We start from the raw sequence: 18,752 nt of genomic DNA on the forward strand, positions 1-18,752 counted from the left end.
GATTAATAAGAAATTAATTATGTGGCTCCCGAGGACGTAGACAAGTTTGTCGAACCTCATAAATCTTGGTGTACTTTTCTCTATACTGTGTTTTTTGCTGTTTGAGGGGTTTAGCGTAGCCCCCTGAGTATTTCCTAACACCGATAAACATAGTCACTATGTCTCATGCATAATGAAGCCTATAAACAATAAATTACCAGTAATTTCAATTCTTTTGAGACGATTTATTAGTATTCCAATGGTACAACCAATATAGACATCAAGAGTTTTACAACCAATATAGACATCAAGAGTTTTCCACTCTGTCGACTTATTTATTTTACTTATTTAGGTGATGAAATAATAAATTTTTTAAATGAGGATACCTCTTCGACCAAATGGAACAGTGTAGACAGGGCAATCCGATACTGACTTACCAATTCAGCAACACGCAAGCTGGATTAATGTTATACCACGGTAAAAAAAGTTAGCAAAAACACTAATATCTAACACATAACAAAATAATAACTGAAAAAATAATAAATAAATAAATAAATGAGACTCACTCGCAGGAGACGTGTGATGGCAGCCGAGGGAAACAGCCAATTTCTACAGGTTCAAGCTATACAAACTATCCAAACTGAAGGACCTAAGGGTAATTTGGGTTATAAAATAGCAAGTCGTCGGTAATTATGTAGAAATAATAGCCATATTACTAAACTAAGACGCACCCACAGACTTCTCAAAAAAAAAAAATCTCAATATTGTCAAATGATCAATTCTCAGCCGAATTCAGACTCCAAAGACTCAAAGGTTCAGCTAATTTGGATCCAATTCATGCTAAAAACAAGTTTGAGCATATAATTAATTGCAACCTGATATCCATTCTCAAGTGCAGCAAGTAGCAGAAGGCTGAATCGTGATCCCCTTCTGACAAGTAGCAAGTTAGTAATGTAGTGGGTAGGCGGTTACTATAGATACAATAACTTTCAATAAGTTTTCCCTCAAACACCAGAAGCTATTTAGAGGAGGAGATTTATTTGAATCCACATGACCATTAGGGAAAACACTCTGCTGGGATAAAAAGAAAGACTGGTACTAATTAATTAAGAGTTCATACTTAGAATGGATTACTGAATAATACCATGAACATACATTTATCAAATCAATGCGAAATAGCACTTTATAAGGTCATAATTAATGTAAGCAATACAAAATAGAACCCATAATGACACGAAACTAGCGACGACATCACTTATGATGCAGGCAATATCCACATGGGTGTAAGTCCCGAGGGCTGAAGACGAGAGCAAGCCATATGAACTGATGTGCATCCTTCCTCCAGGTCGAAACAATACACGCGCTTATCATTAGTTTCTACATAATATATGCAATCTCCCTTGACGCCAAGTTCACTCGCAGACCACGACGCTGAAGAATTTTCGCTTCCTAATAGGATCACCCTCCCGCCAATACTGTAAACTGTATCCCATGCTTGTCTCGACGAGTCTCTCTTCTTGACCGAAATATGCGTGGTTTTATTTGATTTGTGAGCCCTTTTAAAGCAATCAACTGAATACATCTCGCCGCAAGATTCAACCAGGTATGATATTCTTGTAGAAGCCCCAACGGGCCAATGAATATTCAATGGTTCCAATATATTTATTCGAGGGTTTGGGGAGCAATCAATTGTTGCAAAGTTATCTTGCAACGTAAGACCATAGAACTTTCCATCACAAGTTGCAACATTTGAAAGATAGTTATCTCCAAGGTTGTACTTGTAAAGAGTCCATTTTGTATCTCCATCTTGATAGAAGAAGAGTAATCTTTTCCCCATGTCAGCGCATAATACCGTGCAATTTTCATCTGTTGGAGAAGAGGATAAGGTGCAGATAAGGTTGGTGACAGGACTAGCTTCCTGTTGCAGGGAAGGTAGGTTTTTCTTCGACATAGTGAGAGGGTCAAATAAGCAACAGTGTTTACCGTGTGGGTGAACAATTAGCATCCATCCCTGAGGAGTTGGAAAACACATGCCATTTTGCATCTGTTCAATATTCCGAATATAACATCCTTTAGAAAGATTGAAGAAGGTTTGATATCTTTGCTTCTTCATTTCATAAAAGAAGATGATGCATGGGCTAGACTGAGCTTTATTAATTGACACTGATTCATCCGGTTTCTTTTCTTCTTCCATATCTGCACAAGTTCTCGAAACTTATTATACCAGGATAGTCAGGAGCTTCTGAGAATCCCTATAAGGAAAACATATTTAATACGGAGTCGCACTCATAAACATAGTTAAAAACTTAAGCTCAATTTAAATCATAAATCAATAGACATGTACATGTCGAATGTGAAGAAGTAGACCTCTAAATCTTTTATAATGAACGTTACGGTTATAAATCATTAATCAATGACTCGTATAAATGACAACCGATTAATGTTATCTTCATGCAAGAATTTTCCTTTAAGGTTTGAAAATTATCACAACTATAGGTTATAATAGTAACAAATAGGTAATATATATATATATATATATAAACTCTCGGATTAACTAATTTTCCTATCGGAACTCCTCCGAGGGGTAGGACGATTTAAAAAAAAAAAAATCTGATTTCCTAAGTTTTGTAGGATAACGAACGAGGTTGCACCGTTGCAGCCTTCGTCGTGAAAATGTATGTACAAGTAATGCTCAGGCGGACTAAATGATGTGGCTGAGTAAATAAATGTGACCTATTAGCATGCCCAATTCCAAAAAGCCCATAGCTTGTCAATTAGGTAACACAGAGGCCGCCCGGTCCAAGGAATCAAAGGGAGCGTAGCTGGCCAGGGAATGAAGACACGTGTTTAGTTGGTTACGTGGAGTTATATAGCTTGTTTGGATTTGCGAGGGGAAGTTATTGAGAATATAGAATGAGTTAAGTTAAGATAAGGTAAGGAAACATGTAAAATTTATTTGGGAAATTAGTAAGAAAAATCAAGGAGAACTTATTTCATATCGTTTAGAAAGTTCAATAAATTGAAATGAATGGAATGGAATATGTGTAAACTCACATAAATAACATTGCATGTTATTAAGTTATTTTATTATCAGAAGTTAGATAGAATGTAAAATGATCTCTCCATAATTGTTCTATTATTAGAAGTTCCCTTAACTTCCTTTCACCCTAATTACACCGCAAATTAGAAAGTAACTAAAAGTTAATTTTTCTCCCAATTTTATCTTCCCTTCTTCCCCCATTACCTAGCATAAGTTTATGTCTGTAGCTTCGGTACTCCATAAAGATTTGTTAGATCGAGCATCGGTGGCAATATCTATAAATAAATTCCTTAAAATAGCTCTCACATCTCTAGATAGATAGATTTGACGGTTATGAGGTGTTCCACACCAAAAATTGTAATTAACTATAATTTCAATTAGATAAAAAAGTTATTTTAGGAAATACAATTTAGGTGAGAAACAGAATTTATGATTTGTTAGAATTCTCCAACTAACCACGTACAAATATACGTAGAGAAATTGATTTTAAGGTCCGTTAAAACTCCAAACTAACCACGTACAGAAAACGATGTAATTTTTTTTACAAGATATGCTCATAATTAAATTAAACAATTTAATTTTATATTAGTCTTAGTTTTTATTTCCATTGGTTATTTTGATCGAACTATGTTCATATGCGGTAACAAAATTTTTTTGTTTCTAGCAAATTATTTTTTAAAATTTCAAGATAACATTTATTTTTGATTTTTAAAGTTAGTTATAAATCTAACTATTTTCTTCTTGTTTCTACCGATCTTCAATTTCCATATAGATAAAATTTTAAATTTTCCTTTTTTGTATAAATAAATTTCTTCAACTTTAAGTGATTAATTTGTTAACAATCTCTATAAAAGAAGTGTGGGAATTTTAGTTTTGGCAAAGAGAGATAGACTAGTAGAAAAACATGGGAAGACAAATGTACTCTTTCTATTTTTAAGCCTAACTTCTTTTTTTGTCAAATTAAAATTAAAAGAAACTACTAATTATTGGAGCACCGAAGTAAACCTCTAAGTTTATTCCCAAGTAAGAGTAAAGATTCCCCTAACTTTCCTTATCTCTCATTATCCCCAATCCAACAAAAACCTGTAAACTAAGAGAGAGTGTAAGTGCATGCGTGTGCACATGCACAATGTAATAGTATATATGCAGGCCTGTTATTAACGTGGGGGTAAATTTACCACGTCAATGATGTCCATCGAAAGTCAGTAGGTTTTTAATTTTTTTTGACAATGATTATTGAAACTGCTTCTATTTTTAAGTGGATGTCTAAAGATTCTTTTAAAAGTATATTTTGTTTTTTATTTAAAGCATATGTGTAATACATTTTATCTTTTAATAATGTCCAATAAGCACAGTTCTACCAAACATCATAATCGTTTTTCAAGCGGATTTTAATTTTTGACTACCAAACAACTATTTTTAGCATCTTATATAAATTGTTTCTATATATTACTTTAAGAAGCAACTAATCACAAGCTTCTGCAAACTAATACTAAATCTCTGGGGTAACACTCCCGTGAGCTTAACAATTTAATCACAAGACTAAATATCAGGTTAAATCAATGAGATCGTAGCTAACCCATAATTTCGTGTCTAAATTTAGGTGTCACAACTATACATATCTCACTGAATCTATATGATGAAAGGCGGACCCAAAAAAAAGAATCATTGTAAGAATTTTTCCTGTAAGGTCTGAAAATTATCACAACTATAGGTTATAATAGTATCAAATAGGTAATATATATGAAAGAATAATATAGCATGTGGAGGAATTAAGAAGGAGACATCTATACCTGATTGTAGATTTGTAACAGAGAGGTTGGTTAATAAAAAGAAGACTTGATTACGATCATGAGAAGCACGAACAGCACAGGATCGGAGGAGTAAACATAGTTTAATTCTTTAGGTTGGATCTCCCCGATATATATAGGGCGGGCTACGTGGGCTTGTTAATTGTATACGGGATTATTACGGTGCCTATCACCACTCCTCGGAACATTAGGACCATTAACCAAAATTCTGGTTCCTAATTTTTATAGGATAACGCACGAGCTTGTCTTCTTTGTCAAAAAAATTTGTCTCGGATCTTATGGTGTAAAATAAAAACAAGAGAAAGGCCCATTGGAACAGCCTCTATGAAAGGCCCAATAAATTACTTTGAGAAATAATATTGTATTTTAACAAGGTATTTTGTGTGCATATGTGTGTAATATTATTTCATCCTGTGACTTTTATAGGATGGTAATTTCATCGCGTGAATATCCAGCTATTTTCTAAAAATCTAATTACTAAAATGACGGTCTAAATTTAGATATCACAACTATAGATATCTCATTGAATCTATTATGAAAGGCGGATCTCCCAAAAAAGAAAGGAATCATGGTAAGAATTTTTCTTTGAGGTCTGAAAATTATCACAACTATTGACCTTCCACTAATATTCTAAACCAGCATTAAAAAGGCTGCCGAATTACCCTAACAAATTAAGTGCCATGGTTCCAACTATGGTTACAATAGTAGCAAATAGGTAATATATATATATATATATATATATAGTATATATATATATATATATATGAAAGAATAATATAGCATGTGGAGGAATTAAGAAGGAGACATATATACCTGATCGTAGATTTGTAACAGAGAGGTTAATAAAGAGAAGGCTTGATTACGATTATGGGCAGCACGAACAGCACTGGATCGGAGAAGTAAATATGATTTAAATCTTTTAGATTGGGTCTCCCCTATATATATACATAGGGCCGGCTACGTGGGCTTGTTAATTGTATACCGAAACCTTAGGACCATAAACAAAATTCTGATTTCCTAATTTTAATAGGATAGCATTGTAGTCTTTGTCGAGCAAATTTGTCTAGCCTCTTATGGAGTAAAACCAAAGGAAAGCCCACAAAACATAAAATTCTAAGGACAATGGAGATCTTAAACTTCTAGGATTAGGACTAGTCAGATAGAGAGGGGGTCTACTTAAAAAGAGTTGTTAGTACTCTAACGCCCCAAAATTTAACTCTTCTCTGTCAGGCGCCTATCAACTCCAAAACCCACCGAAAGTGCACAGCCAATGTTGAAAAGGAGAAAGAAAACAAAAGAGCGGGCCCCACTGCTACAGTAAAATATTAATATTTTATTGTGCATAGTGTTTTTCAAAAAACTATAAATAGGGCTCCAAATCCTTAAGGAAATCTCATCCCAAAAACAACTTCTTATATAAGAAGAGTGAGAGAGAAAAAATAGAGAGAGTTTCTCCTTGTAAAGAGAGAGAGTTTGTATCTCCAGAGTTTTCTCCTCATAGTAAATTCTTCTATCCTTGCCCGTGGACGTAGGCAATCAAGTGCCGAACCACGTAAATCTGTGTGTCCAACATTTTACTCTACTTTTGCTCTACTATTGTTGCAATCCTGCTCTATTGGGCCCCGGGTTTGTCCCAACAAGTGGTATCAGAGCCAACTTAGGGTACTTGTATATATCTACTTATCGTATGCTCTGTGGCTGCCACCAAAGGTGGATCCTCCACATCAGAAAATAAGTTAGGTTATCATTTACCCTTTGAAGGTGACGGGTACTATTCACGAGTACGGTACTGTTCACAAATACGGTACTATTCACAATTACGGTACTATTCACGGATACGGTTACTGTTCATAAATACAGTACTATTTACGTGAAATAGTAAGAAGTTACTGTTCGTGGTAGAAGCAATGGAGGCAAAATTCAAGATCGAGAAATTCGATGGGAGTAATTTCTCATTGTGGAAGTTGAAGATAAAGGCTATCTTGAGAAAAGATAATTGCCTGGCGGCCATCGGTGCAAGGCCGGACGACATCACAGATGATAAGAAGTGGAACGAGATGGACGAAAATGCTATTGCAAATCTCCATCTGGCATTAGCAGACGGGGTGCTGTCAAGCATAGAGGAGAAGAAGACAGCAAAGGAGATCTGGGATACTCTAACAAAGCTATATGAGGCGAAATCCATGCACAATAAAATCTTCTTAAAAAGGAGACTTTACACTCTGAGGATGGCGGAATCTACATCGATGACCGACCACATCAACACCCTAAACACACTGTTCTCCCAACTCACAACGTTGGGATATACAGTTGGTGCGAATGAACGTGCAGAACTTCTACTTCAGAGTCTACCTGACTCGTATGATCAACTCATCATCAACCTGACGAACAACGTCCTCACGGACAATCTAGTCTTCGACGATGTTGCAGCCGCTGTTCTGGAGGAAGAAAATCAGCGCAAGAACAAGGAAGACAGACAGACAAGTTCGCAGTAAGCGGAGGCCTTGTCGGTGACGAGAGGAAGATCAACAGAACGTGGCTCCAGTGGGAGTCATGCCCATGGTAGATCGAAATCACGAAGTAAGAAGAATATCAAATGCTACAACTGTGGCAAAAGAGGGCACGTCAAATCGGAGTGTTGGCACAACAAGAAGAGTGGAGATAAAAAGTCTTCAGAGCCATCAACATCTCAAGGATGCATTGTCAGCACGTCAGAGGATGGTGAAATTCTATTCAGTGGAGCAACCACTGTTGATGAAGGCAGAAAGAAGTTTGCTGATGTCTGGCTTCTAGATTCAGCAGCCTCTTGGCACATGACCTCTCGGAGAGATTGGTTTCACAAATATGAACCTATCTCAGGAGGATCTGTATTCATGGGGAATGATCATGCCTTGGAGATTTGTGGTATTGGTACTATCAAAATCAAAATGTTTGATGGTATAATACGCACCATTCAAGATGTGCGACATGTGAAGGGCTTGAAGAAGAATCTATTGTCTTTGGGACAAGAGAGGAAGATCAACGGAACGTGGCTCCAGTGGGAGTCATGCCCATGGTAGATCGAAATCACGAAGTAAGAAGAATATCAAATGCTACAACTGTGGCAAAAGAGGGCACGTTAAATCGGAGTGTTGGCACAACAAGAAGAGTGGAGATAAAAAGTCTTCAGAGCCATCAATATCTCAAGGATGCGTTGTCAGCACGTCAGAGGATGGTGAAATTCTATTCAGTGGAGCAACCACTGTTGATGAAGGCAGAAAGAAGTTTGCTGATATCTGGCTTCTAGATTCAGCAGCCTCTTGGCACATGACCTCTCGGAGAGATTGGTTTCACAAATATGAACCTATCTCAGGAGGATCTGTATTCATGGGGAATGATCATGCCTTGGAAATTTATGGTATTGGTACTATCAAAATCAAAATGTTTGATGGTATAATACGCACTATTCAAGATGTGCGACATGTGAAGGGCTTGAAGAAGAATCTATTGTCTTTGGGACAATTAGATGAGCTCGGGTGCAAAACTCATATAGAAAATGGAATCATGAAGATTGTTAGAGGAGCGCTTGTGGTGATAAAAGGAGAAAAGATAGCTGCAAATTTGTACATGCTCAAGGGAGAGACTCTGCAAGAAGCTGATTCATGTGTGGCATCAACCAGCCGTGGAGAAGAACAAACCATGATGTGGCATCGCAAGCTAGGCCACATGTCAGAACGAGGCTTGAAGGCTCTCTCCGATCAGAAACTGCTTCCTGGACTTAATTCGGTAGTTCTTCCATTTTGCGAGCATTGTGTTACAAGCAAGCAGCATCGACTGAAGTTCAACACATCGAGTTCTAGAAGCAAGGCTATTCTGGAACTGGTTCATTCTGATGTATGGCAAGCACCAGTTACATCCTTAGGAGGAGCAAAGTACTTTGTGTCCTTTATTGATGATTACTCCAGGAGATGTTGGGTGTATCCTATCAAGAAGAAGGCGGATGTGTTCTCAGTCTTTAAAGCCTACAAAGCGCGGGTCGAGCTTGAATCTGAGAAGAAGATCAAGTGCTTAAGGTCAGATAATGGAGGAGAATACACAGACGGTGAATTCCTAGCATTCTGCAAGCATGAAGGCATCAAAAGACAATTCAGTACGGCTTATACTCCTCAACAAAATGGAGTGGCGGAGCGGATGAACAGAACTCTGTTGGAAAGAACAAGAGCTATGTTGGCTACTGCAAATCTGGAAAAAGTCTTTTGGGCGGAAGCAGTAAAAACCGCCTGTTATGTGATAAATCGATCTCCATCAACTGCAATACAATTGAAGACGCCGATGGAGATGTGGACTGGCAAGCCAGCTGATTATTCCAACCTCCATATATTTGGATGTCCAGTGTACGTAATGTACAATACTCAAGAAATTACAAAGCTGGATTCAAAATCCAGAAAATGCATATTCTTGGGGTATGCTGATGGAGTAAAGGGGTATCGCCTGTGGGATCCCACTACCCGCAAGGTTATCATCAGCAGAGATGTTATCTTTGTAGAGAACCAACTACAAAGTGAAGAGAAAGAAAGCAGTTCGAGGAAGGACTCAGAGACTGTAGCTGTTCAGGTAGAAGATAATCCGAATTCTTCTGAAGCGACACCGGAGCATGATGTACAAGAACCAGTCGAGGCCGAGGCTCCAGAAGTTCGAAGGTCAACTCGTGAGAGAAGACGACCGACTTGGCACTCGGAGTATATTACGGAGAGTAATATTGCATACTGTCTTCTAACAGAAGATGGAGAGCCATCAACTTTTCATGAAGCTATAAATGGCACAGATGCATCTTTATGGATGGCAGCAATGCAGGAAGAAATTGAAGCTCTCCATAAGAACAAGACTTGGGAACTTGTGTCACTGCCACAAGGAAGAAAGACCATTGGAAACAAATGGGTCTACAAGATCAAGCGAAATAGCGATGATCAAGTGGAGCGGTATCGTGCTAGATTGGTGGTAAAAGGATATGCTCAGAAAGAAGGTATTGATTTTAATGAAATATTTTCTCCTGTAGTTCGACTAACAACAGTCCGAATTGTCCTGGCTATGAGCGCTATATTTGACTTACATCTAGAGCAGCTAGATGTGAAAACAGCATTTCTTCATGGAGATCTTGAAGAAGAAATTTACATGCTCCAACCAGAAGGTTTTAAAGAAAAAGGAAAAGAGAACTTGGTTTGCAGATTGAACAAATCTCTGTACGGTCTAAAGCAGGCGCCGAGGTGTTGGTACAAGAGATTTGATTCATTCATCATGAGCCTTGGATACAACAGACTTAATTCAGACCCTTGCGCATATTTCAAGAGGTTTGGTGAAAATAACTTTGTTATCCTATTATTGTATGTTGACGACATGTTGGTTGCAGGTCCCAACAAAGATCGTATCCAAGAATTAAAGGCTCAGTTGGCTAGGGAATTTGAAATGAAGGATTTAGGATCTGCAAACAAGATTCTAGGGATGCAAATTTACCGAGACAGAGTTAATAGGAAGATTTGGCTTTCTCAGAAGAACTATTTGAAGAAAATCTTGCGACGCTTTAACATGCAAGATTGTAAGTCAATTTCTACCCCACTTCCTGTTAATTTCAAGTTATCCTCCAGTATGAGTCCTAGCAGTGAAGAAGAGAGGATGGAGATGTCTCGAGTACCGTATGCATCAGCAGTATGCATCAGCAGTGGGAAGCTTAATGTTCGCGATGATTTGTACAAGACCAGACATTGCACAAGCAGTGGGAGTGGTTAGTCGATACATGGCGAATCCTGGTAAAGAGCATTGGAATGCTGTAAAGAGGGTTCTAAGATACATTCAAGGAACCTCAAATGTTGCATTATGTTATGGGGGATCTGATTTTATTGTCAGTGGATATGTTGATTCTGATTATGCAGGTGATCGTGATAATAGCAAATCCACCACAGGTTATGTGTTTGCACTTGCTGGCGGAGCTGTAAGCTGGGTTTCAAAACTGCAGTCAGTTGTGGCTACTTCAACAACAGAAGCAGAGTATGTAGCAGCTACACAAGCTAGTAAAGAAGCGATGTGGTTGAAGATGGTGCTGGAGGAACTCGGCTATGAACAAAAGAAGATATCTTTATTTTGTGACAGTCAGAGTGCTTTGCATTTGGCAAGAAATCCAGCCTTTCATTCAAAGACCAAGCACATACGAGTTCAGTATCACTTCGTTCGTGAGAAAGTGGAAGAAGGAACAGTGGATATGCAGAAAATTCACACCAAAGACAACCTAGCAGATTTTTTTGACAAAAGCAGTCAGTACTGACAAATTCATTTGGTGTCGATCCTCTTGTGGTGTGTCAGAGACGTAAGCAACATAAAGATGGCAAGATAGAAAGAATGGTGTGAAGATATGATTGATACTCAATCAAATCTTCAAGTGGGAGATTGTCAGGCGCCTATCAACTCCAAAACCCACCGAAAGTGCACAGCCAATGTTGAAAAGGAGAAAGAAAACAAAAGAGCGGGCCACACTGCTACAGTAAAATATTAATATTTTATTGTGCATAGTGTTTTTCAAAAAACTATAAATAGGGCTCCAAATCCTTAAGGAAATCTCATCCCAAAAACAACTTCTTATATAAGAAGAGTGAGAGAGAAAAAATAGAGAGAGTTTCTCCTTGTAAAGAGAGAGAGTTTGTATCTCCAGAGTTTTCTCCTCATAGTAAATTCTTCTATCCTTGCCCGTGGACGTAGGCAATCAAGTGCCGAACCACGTAAATCTGTGTGTCCAACATTTTACTCTACTTTTGCTCTACTATTGTTGCAATCCTGCTCTATTGGGCCCCGGGTTTGTCCCAACATTCTCGGACTTTGATGCTTGAGTTTTATTTTGACAGTTTGATATCCATAATTTTCAAATTGATGTTATTTGATAATCTTGATACCTTGAAGTCCCAGCTTTAATTTGTTCCTCACTTTCCCCAAAACCCAGAAAATTGAAATATGATAAGAAAAATTATCTCTCGTTCGCTATTAATTCTGAACAACATAAATGTCGCACGTTAGGGTATTACGTTATCAAAATTAAAGAATAACAATAAAGGTAAAACCTTGGAGTATAAAGCGCAAATAGACCCTTTAAAGAGACCAGAGCCGTACAATTGTGAATTCGTGCAATGATACTCTTTTGGCAAGAACTCTTGTCACTCAATAGCTCATATATCGATCCCAAAATTAATTAAGGTTGTGTGGGTACTTAATTAAGAACAATAAAATATGTCAATTTGGTTATTTAGCCCTTTTAAATGCATAAGACACGAAGTACTATATGTGTATAATTATATTCGATAGTGTGACTTACTGCATCAGTTGTGAATGTTCCACTATTTTCCTTAATTACAAAAGAAAAAAAACTACGCAAATGGGAAAACCATAATATCAAAGAAAACTAGTAACTACGAGCAAAAACAGTTGGAAGTTAGATATGCATATGTCAGGTATCTCCCTGAATCTATATCACATGAAAATAAACCATAGTAAGAAATATTTTTAGGGTCCCAAAAGTTATAATAACTCCATGTGATATGAACAGGTGAAAGGAGAATAGTAAGAAATATTTTTAGGGTCCCAAAAGTTATAATAACTCCATGTGATATGAACAGGTGAAAGGAGAACAACATATGTATACCTGAGCGTAGATTTGTAACAGATAGATTAGTTAACACGAGAAGGCTTGATTATGCTTATGAGCATCACGAACAGCACAGGATCGGAGGAGTAAATATGATTTAATTTTTTAGAATAAATCTCTTATATACACACTCATATTGTTGATATTGTGTTGGCCCAAAATGATATGTTGATGGCCCGTTACATAAAAGGCCCAGTGCCCCACCTTTATTCTCTTGCCCTAACTCATCTGATCTTTTCACCCCCTAAGTCGGCAGCCCCCTCTATTCCTCTCTCCTACCCGATGGTACTCAATCCCTTTTAACATCTTTGTGTTCTACTGCGCCACTTTGAGTCTTATCTCCCTTTTGTAGGTCGGCTCCCTACCGTAGCCCATCACTCTATGTCGGGTTGCTCCTTTGATAAAATCTGAAGTGGATGTTTTCTGGTTTCAAGGGGCGAGGAAGTGAGAGTTGAGAGAGACTCTCGTTGGACTTCTTGTTTTGATGATGATTTAACAAACAATTTATATCTAATATAGTTTGTCTAGTGTTTGTGTTTTATATTTATTCTAGGCAAATAATATGTTAGAGGATGGATAGAATAAAGCTTTCACGATCATATCCAATGGAGATTGGCGGAATAGTGGAGTGAAGCCTATGCAATTCAAATTAAAGATCCAAGTTCAAGCTTCATCCACGAGTGTACCAAGATAGAGTTTCGTTGAAGATCACAAGCTTGGGTATATTTAGTTTAGGTTTATATTATGTGTGTTAGTACTTTAAGCTTAATCATATACACACATACACGTTTTGGTTTTGTATGTATGTTTTACTATGAAACAATTGAGTACAATTGGAAAACATATTTTTGTTTCATACTTATATGCGTATATATGATTTCATCAATATTAATTTTATTTAGTTCAATGAAATCATGTTTTAGTGCATTATATGTGTATTTTGATAAAATACTATATTCATTGTATATAGACTTCATAACAATAGTTTATATCTTTCTTTAAGTCTATAAAATTATTTTGTAATGTTTCAAAACATGGTTAAGCTAAAATGTTAAAACTCATGTGTTCACATTTTTATGTTTTGGACTATTTTGCAAAATGATGATATTTCTCATTTGGGTGGTTCTTTTTGTAAACTAGTTTTTGTAGCATGTGTATTATCATGTTTATAATTATTTCCCAAAGTTTTACATTTTTTTGAATTTATTTGATATTTTTAAATATGGTTTTAAAATCAGAAAATCAACTTTCAAACTGTTCTGTTCATGTATCAGTTTGCGGTCGACCGTCACGGTCGACCGTCAGCTCGAATTTTCCCATGGTCGACCATCAAGGTCGACCGCCAAAGTCTCTGGAAAATTCTCAGCTTTGAAAGTGGCTCCCCCCCGATCGCGAGATTTTCACGGACGACCGTTGTTCACCCCAACGGCTCTTTTTATACAGATTCGTATTCCTGATTTTTTGGGATTTTTATTTTTTGTTTGGGGTGTTGGCCGTTGGTTTCTCTTCCTATAAAAACCCCTCAACCCCTCTTCTGCCAACAAGAATTGGGAGAAAGTTTTAAACAAGTTTAAGAGGGTTTTACAGTTTGTTTTAAATTTGGTTTTTGTTTATAAAGGAGGAAGCTTACATTGCAAATTGAGGGATTCATTCTCAATCTTATTCATCTTCTCCTCTGAGTTTATAGAGAAGTTTTCTAACTCTTTTCTCTAGCTGTTTTATTATTGATTTTCATATTCTTATTATTGCTAGTTTGCTATTTGAGTTAGATTTTATTTTCTCTTTGTTTACACACACACAACCATTGAGCTTATTGTATTTACATTCATAGTATAATTGGGTTGTGGGATTGTGTAACTTAGAGAGTGAGCTTATGATTCGTTCTCATCCATTGTAGACAACAAACACTTTGTATTGTGCTTAATTGTGAGGATATACTTTGTAATACACTTGTACTGATACGAGTCGCCGTGCGAGCACTCTTGATCGTGGAATTATCAAGAGTGGGTAAAGAAGAAAACGACTGAAGAATACAAGAGTTATAATTAGGGCGAAGGAAAATACCTTCTCTAGATTATGAGAATCAATTGGATTTACAATCTCCCTCTCTCACAATCTCTCTAGATCAAAGAACAACCTCCCTGATCTCTTTTCTGATTACAATCTGAGTTCTAAACCCTAGAAAAGTCGTGTTTCTATTTATACTAAACAGAAATCCTAACTGGAGCAGGAAACAGACCCAGGCCCGGAACCGCTACGCGGTCGACTGCAGTGCCCAAGGCGGTCGACCGGTCAGAACATCGAAAACTGGAAAAATCAATTACAGTGTTTCCGGTCGCCCGCAGCGCCACCATCGGTCGACCGCTCTCAGTCCCGAGACATAGTCTGGGTCTGTGTACTAAGCGGTCTCGACCGCAGTGCCCAAGGCGGTCGACCGGTCAGAACGTCGAAATCTGGGAAATCGATTACAGGGTTTTCTGGTCGACCGTAGCGCCACCTTCGGTCGACCGCTCTCAGTCCCGAGACATAGTCTGGGCATGTGCACTAAGCGGTCGACCGCCGCGACCAAGCCGGTCGACCGGCCAGAGTCCAACTGTAATTCCTGCAGTTTTGATGAATCCTTCGACTTCGTTGCTTCCAATGGCCTCTTCCACGACTTCTCTACTCTATTCTCAAGATACCATGAGAATCATCTATCCTCAAGCTCCCATGAGGATCGCTAAGCTCCCGAAGAGAAGATACACCCGTATCATGGGTCCCCCTTTAGGAACTTGAAGTCCCATTCAAGTTAGAACTTCAGCTGAGGGAACTCGCGAGCCCCTCCTTCTCTGTTGAACCACTTGGCCTTGCTAGGGACCTGACCTTGACGTCCAATGAGAAACGACTCCTTCGTTCCCCGCCTCGTCTTAGTCGTCTTCCGTTCCAAAATGCAATCTTCTTTCAGTGGCTCCTCTCTATCAAACCATAAGTCTTCAACATGCGGTAATATCATCTTATCATCACCTTCATCATCCAATAATGGAGGCTCAAACAACTTCAAGTACTCGGCATTGATCACCGAATACATGCCTAAGTAAGGTGGCAAATCTAAAAAGCGTTGTCGCCAATCTGATCGATAATCCGAAATGGACCATAACAAATAGGCTTCAACTTCTTCCCTTCTCCATTGAGCCTCTCCTTACTCAATTTTAACCATACCATATCGACTTTACCAAAGTTACAAGGAACCCGATGTTGATCATGCTTCGCCTTGTACTTAGCTTGCGATTTCTTTAATTGAGCTTCAACCGTGGCATGAATATTTGCAATCTTCTTGAGAAATCGCTGAGCACGTTGTCTTTCACTCCCCTCCTTGCCGTCCACTGTGGCTTCACTTGAAAACACAAGATCGAACGGGCTCGGCGGTAAAAATCCATAACAAGTCTCAAACGGTGACTTTCCAGAAGATTCATGAATTGCCCGATTAAAAGCAAACTGCAAATATGGTAAACTCTCATCCCAAGTCTTAGGATGCCTGGAATTATACCCCCGTAACATATGCACCATAGTCCGGTTGACTACCTCTGTTTGTCCGTCTGTTTGTGGATGAAAGGACGTGCTCTTCTTCAATTTAGTGTCCATCAAACTCCACAAAGAATCCCAAAAATGTCCGAGAAAACGGCTATCCCGATCCGAAATAATCGAGCTCGGCAACCCAAAGTGCTTCCACACATGCTCAAAGAACAATTGTGCTGCACCCGCTCCCGTCACGGTCTTCTTACAAGGAATTAATATCACCATCTTACTGAACCGGTCCACCACAACGTACAAATAGTCATGCCCGCGCTTCGTAGTCGGCAACCCTCCTAGAAAATCCATAGAAATGCTCTCCCAAGGCCTAGAAGGAACCGGTAATGGTAGGTACAATCCCCTCTTTCTGTTAGAAGGCTTCGAAATACAGCATAACTTACACCCTCCAACATACTTGGTCACATCATCAAGCATCCGTGGCCAAAACACATGTCGCCGTAGATTGAGAAGCGTTTTCTGAATGCCAAAATGCCCTTGCACACGCGAGGTATGCGCTTCCCGAATCCACTGCAACCTATCACCATCTTCCGGAATGCATAGTGATGTCCCACGATACAACAAGCCATCTTCTCCAAGTGCATACTCCCCCCTTCGACCAGCCTTCGCCTGCTCAAACACACTACCGAAGTCCCTACTAGATGCATACAGCTGTACATACTCCAAAGGAACCAAGGGCTGAATACGCGTCGCCACCAATAAAGACCTTATCGGCGGACGAGATAACATATCGGCCAACTTGTTCGTCGCCCCCTTCTTGTACCTAATAATATATGGTATGAAAATAATTAAGCTCAATAAGTGTGTGTGATAACAGTGAATGAAAATAATATAACTCAATGAATATAGCTAATCAAATGAAAATGAAATAATAAGCTATATAAGGAAGAGTTTAGAAAAACTTCTCAATGAGTAAGAAGAGCTGAAGAAATGATGATGAGGATGGATTCCTCAATTTGAATTCAGGGCTTCTTCTTTGTGAAAAACTGCTCTTTTGAAACAAGGCTTGAAACAAGGCACTAAACACCTCTTAAACACTTTGCAAACTTTGTAAACTTAAGTAATTAATTTTTTTTGAGTTTATTTAGGTGTTGAAAGCAGTAGGGTATTTATAACAACCCAATACATCAGTAAAAACCTAAGTAAAAAGACCAAAAACCCATTAGAAAACAAAACAGAGAAGTAGCCGTTACAGTGCAACGGCTATATCTGCGGTCGACCGCAGATCCATGTCCGGTCGACCGCCAAAGGCTGAAACTCATAGTATGCTCTCGGGATAATTTGCGGTCGACCGCAGCGACATGCTCGGTCGACCGAAAACAGACATTTATGAAAACTGCAGACTTAAAAGTGGATTTTTTGGCATATAAAAATTAGCTAATGTTGTCCAACAATTATGAAACTTTAGGGAAAGTTTATAAATGAGAGAATAAGTATGTTTGAAAAGTAATTGTTGGAAATGCAATTTTATTTTGTAAAAGCTCACTGTTTTTGAGCAGAGTATAGAAAACCTGTTTTTCATAAAAATAAGAATTGAACTATGACTTAAGAAGATGTATTTATATTTTATGAATACATTATATATATTATGAAGTATGATAGAGATGTAAACATAAAGACAATTCTAACAAAGTTTGAAACAAAAATCATTTGAACAAACTTGTGTTGTGTATATATATTTTGAGCTTAGATAAAGTCATACACTATATGTAAACAAACCTCTCTTATACCTAGGTGATTGCCACATATAAACTTGCATCTTTAACTCTTGATATAGAAATCTTTTCACCATGTGTTGATGTCCTGAAAAGAAGAAAATAAACCACAAACACTAGAAAACAAATTAGCTGTAAATTGTTTAGCGAATCATCATCAAAACCAAAGGGCCAACACGAAATACAGCATAACTTACACCCTCCAACATACTTGGTCACATCATCAAGCATCCGTGGCCAAAACACATGTCGCCGTAGATTGAGAAGCGTTTTTTGAATGCCAAAATGCCCTTGCACACGCGAGGTGTGCGCTTCCCGAATCCACTGCAACCTATCACCATCTTCCGGAATGCATAGTGATGTCCCACGATACAACAAGCCATCTTCTCCAAGTGCATACTCCCCCCTTCGACCAGCCTTCGCCTGCTCAAACACACTACCGAAGTCCCTACTGTATGCATACAACTGTATATACTCTAAAGGAACCAAGGGCTGAATACGCGTCGCCACCAATAAAGACCTTATCGGCGGACGAGATAATAATGATGTTGAAAGCCATCAAATAGGACATCCACTTCATGTGCCGTGCCTGCTGTAGCTTTGTCTGGGCATGTAAGAACTCCAACGGCTTGTGATCCGAATGCACGACCACCTCCTTCCCTAACAAGTACACCCTCTAATGCTTAATTGCTTGATATAGTGCATAGAACTCTTTGTCGTAGGTTGGGTAGTTCGTAATAGCACCCGAAAACTTCTCAGAATGGTATTCCACCGGTTTCCTATCCTGAATCAACACCGCGCCCATCGCATAATTAGACGCGTCAGTCTCTACCTCGAAAGTCCGCTGCAAATTCGGCAACGCCAACACCGGTGCCTCCGAGATCTTCCTTTTTAGCAACTGAAAAGCCTCCTCATGCGTCCTTCCCCACTCAAACTGAACTTTAGCCTTTGTGAGGCTATATAACGGTGCCGCATAA

At 38.5% G+C, this 18,752-nt stretch overlaps 1 protein-coding gene across 2 annotated transcripts; it reads right to left on the reverse strand.

The window, feature by feature from the left end:
- Positions 1,143-5,727, reverse strand: LOC109843529. 2 transcript variants are annotated; one of them, XM_020412466.1, is made up of 2 exons: positions 5,644-5,727; positions 1,143-2,231 (listed from the first exon to the last, which is right to left on the reverse strand). In XM_020412466.1, exon 2 carries the CDS (start codon positions 2,171-2,173, stop codon positions 1,235-1,237), a length of 939 nt encoding a protein of 312 aa, XP_020268055.1. In that variant the 5' UTR covers positions 2,174-2,231; positions 5,644-5,727; the 3' UTR covers positions 1,143-1,234. The 2 variants fall into 2 exon arrangements, with proteins under 2 accessions (XP_020268055.1, XP_020268056.1); XM_020412467.1 differs by having other exon boundaries at positions 1,143-2,175; positions 5,644-5,713.

The sequence above is a fragment of the Asparagus officinalis genome, chromosome 5 (genome assembly GCF_001876935.1).
Source record: "Asparagus officinalis chromosome 5, Aspof.V1, whole genome shotgun sequence".
Lineage (NCBI taxonomy): Eukaryota > Viridiplantae > Streptophyta > Magnoliopsida > Asparagales > Asparagaceae > Asparagus > Asparagus officinalis.

Bases quoted from the DNA above. Each gene is read 5' to 3' on its own strand.
- LOC109843529 (XM_020412466.1), bottom strand. From the start codon at position 2,173: ATGGAAGAAGAAAAGAAACCGGATGAATCAGTGTCAATTAATAAAGCT.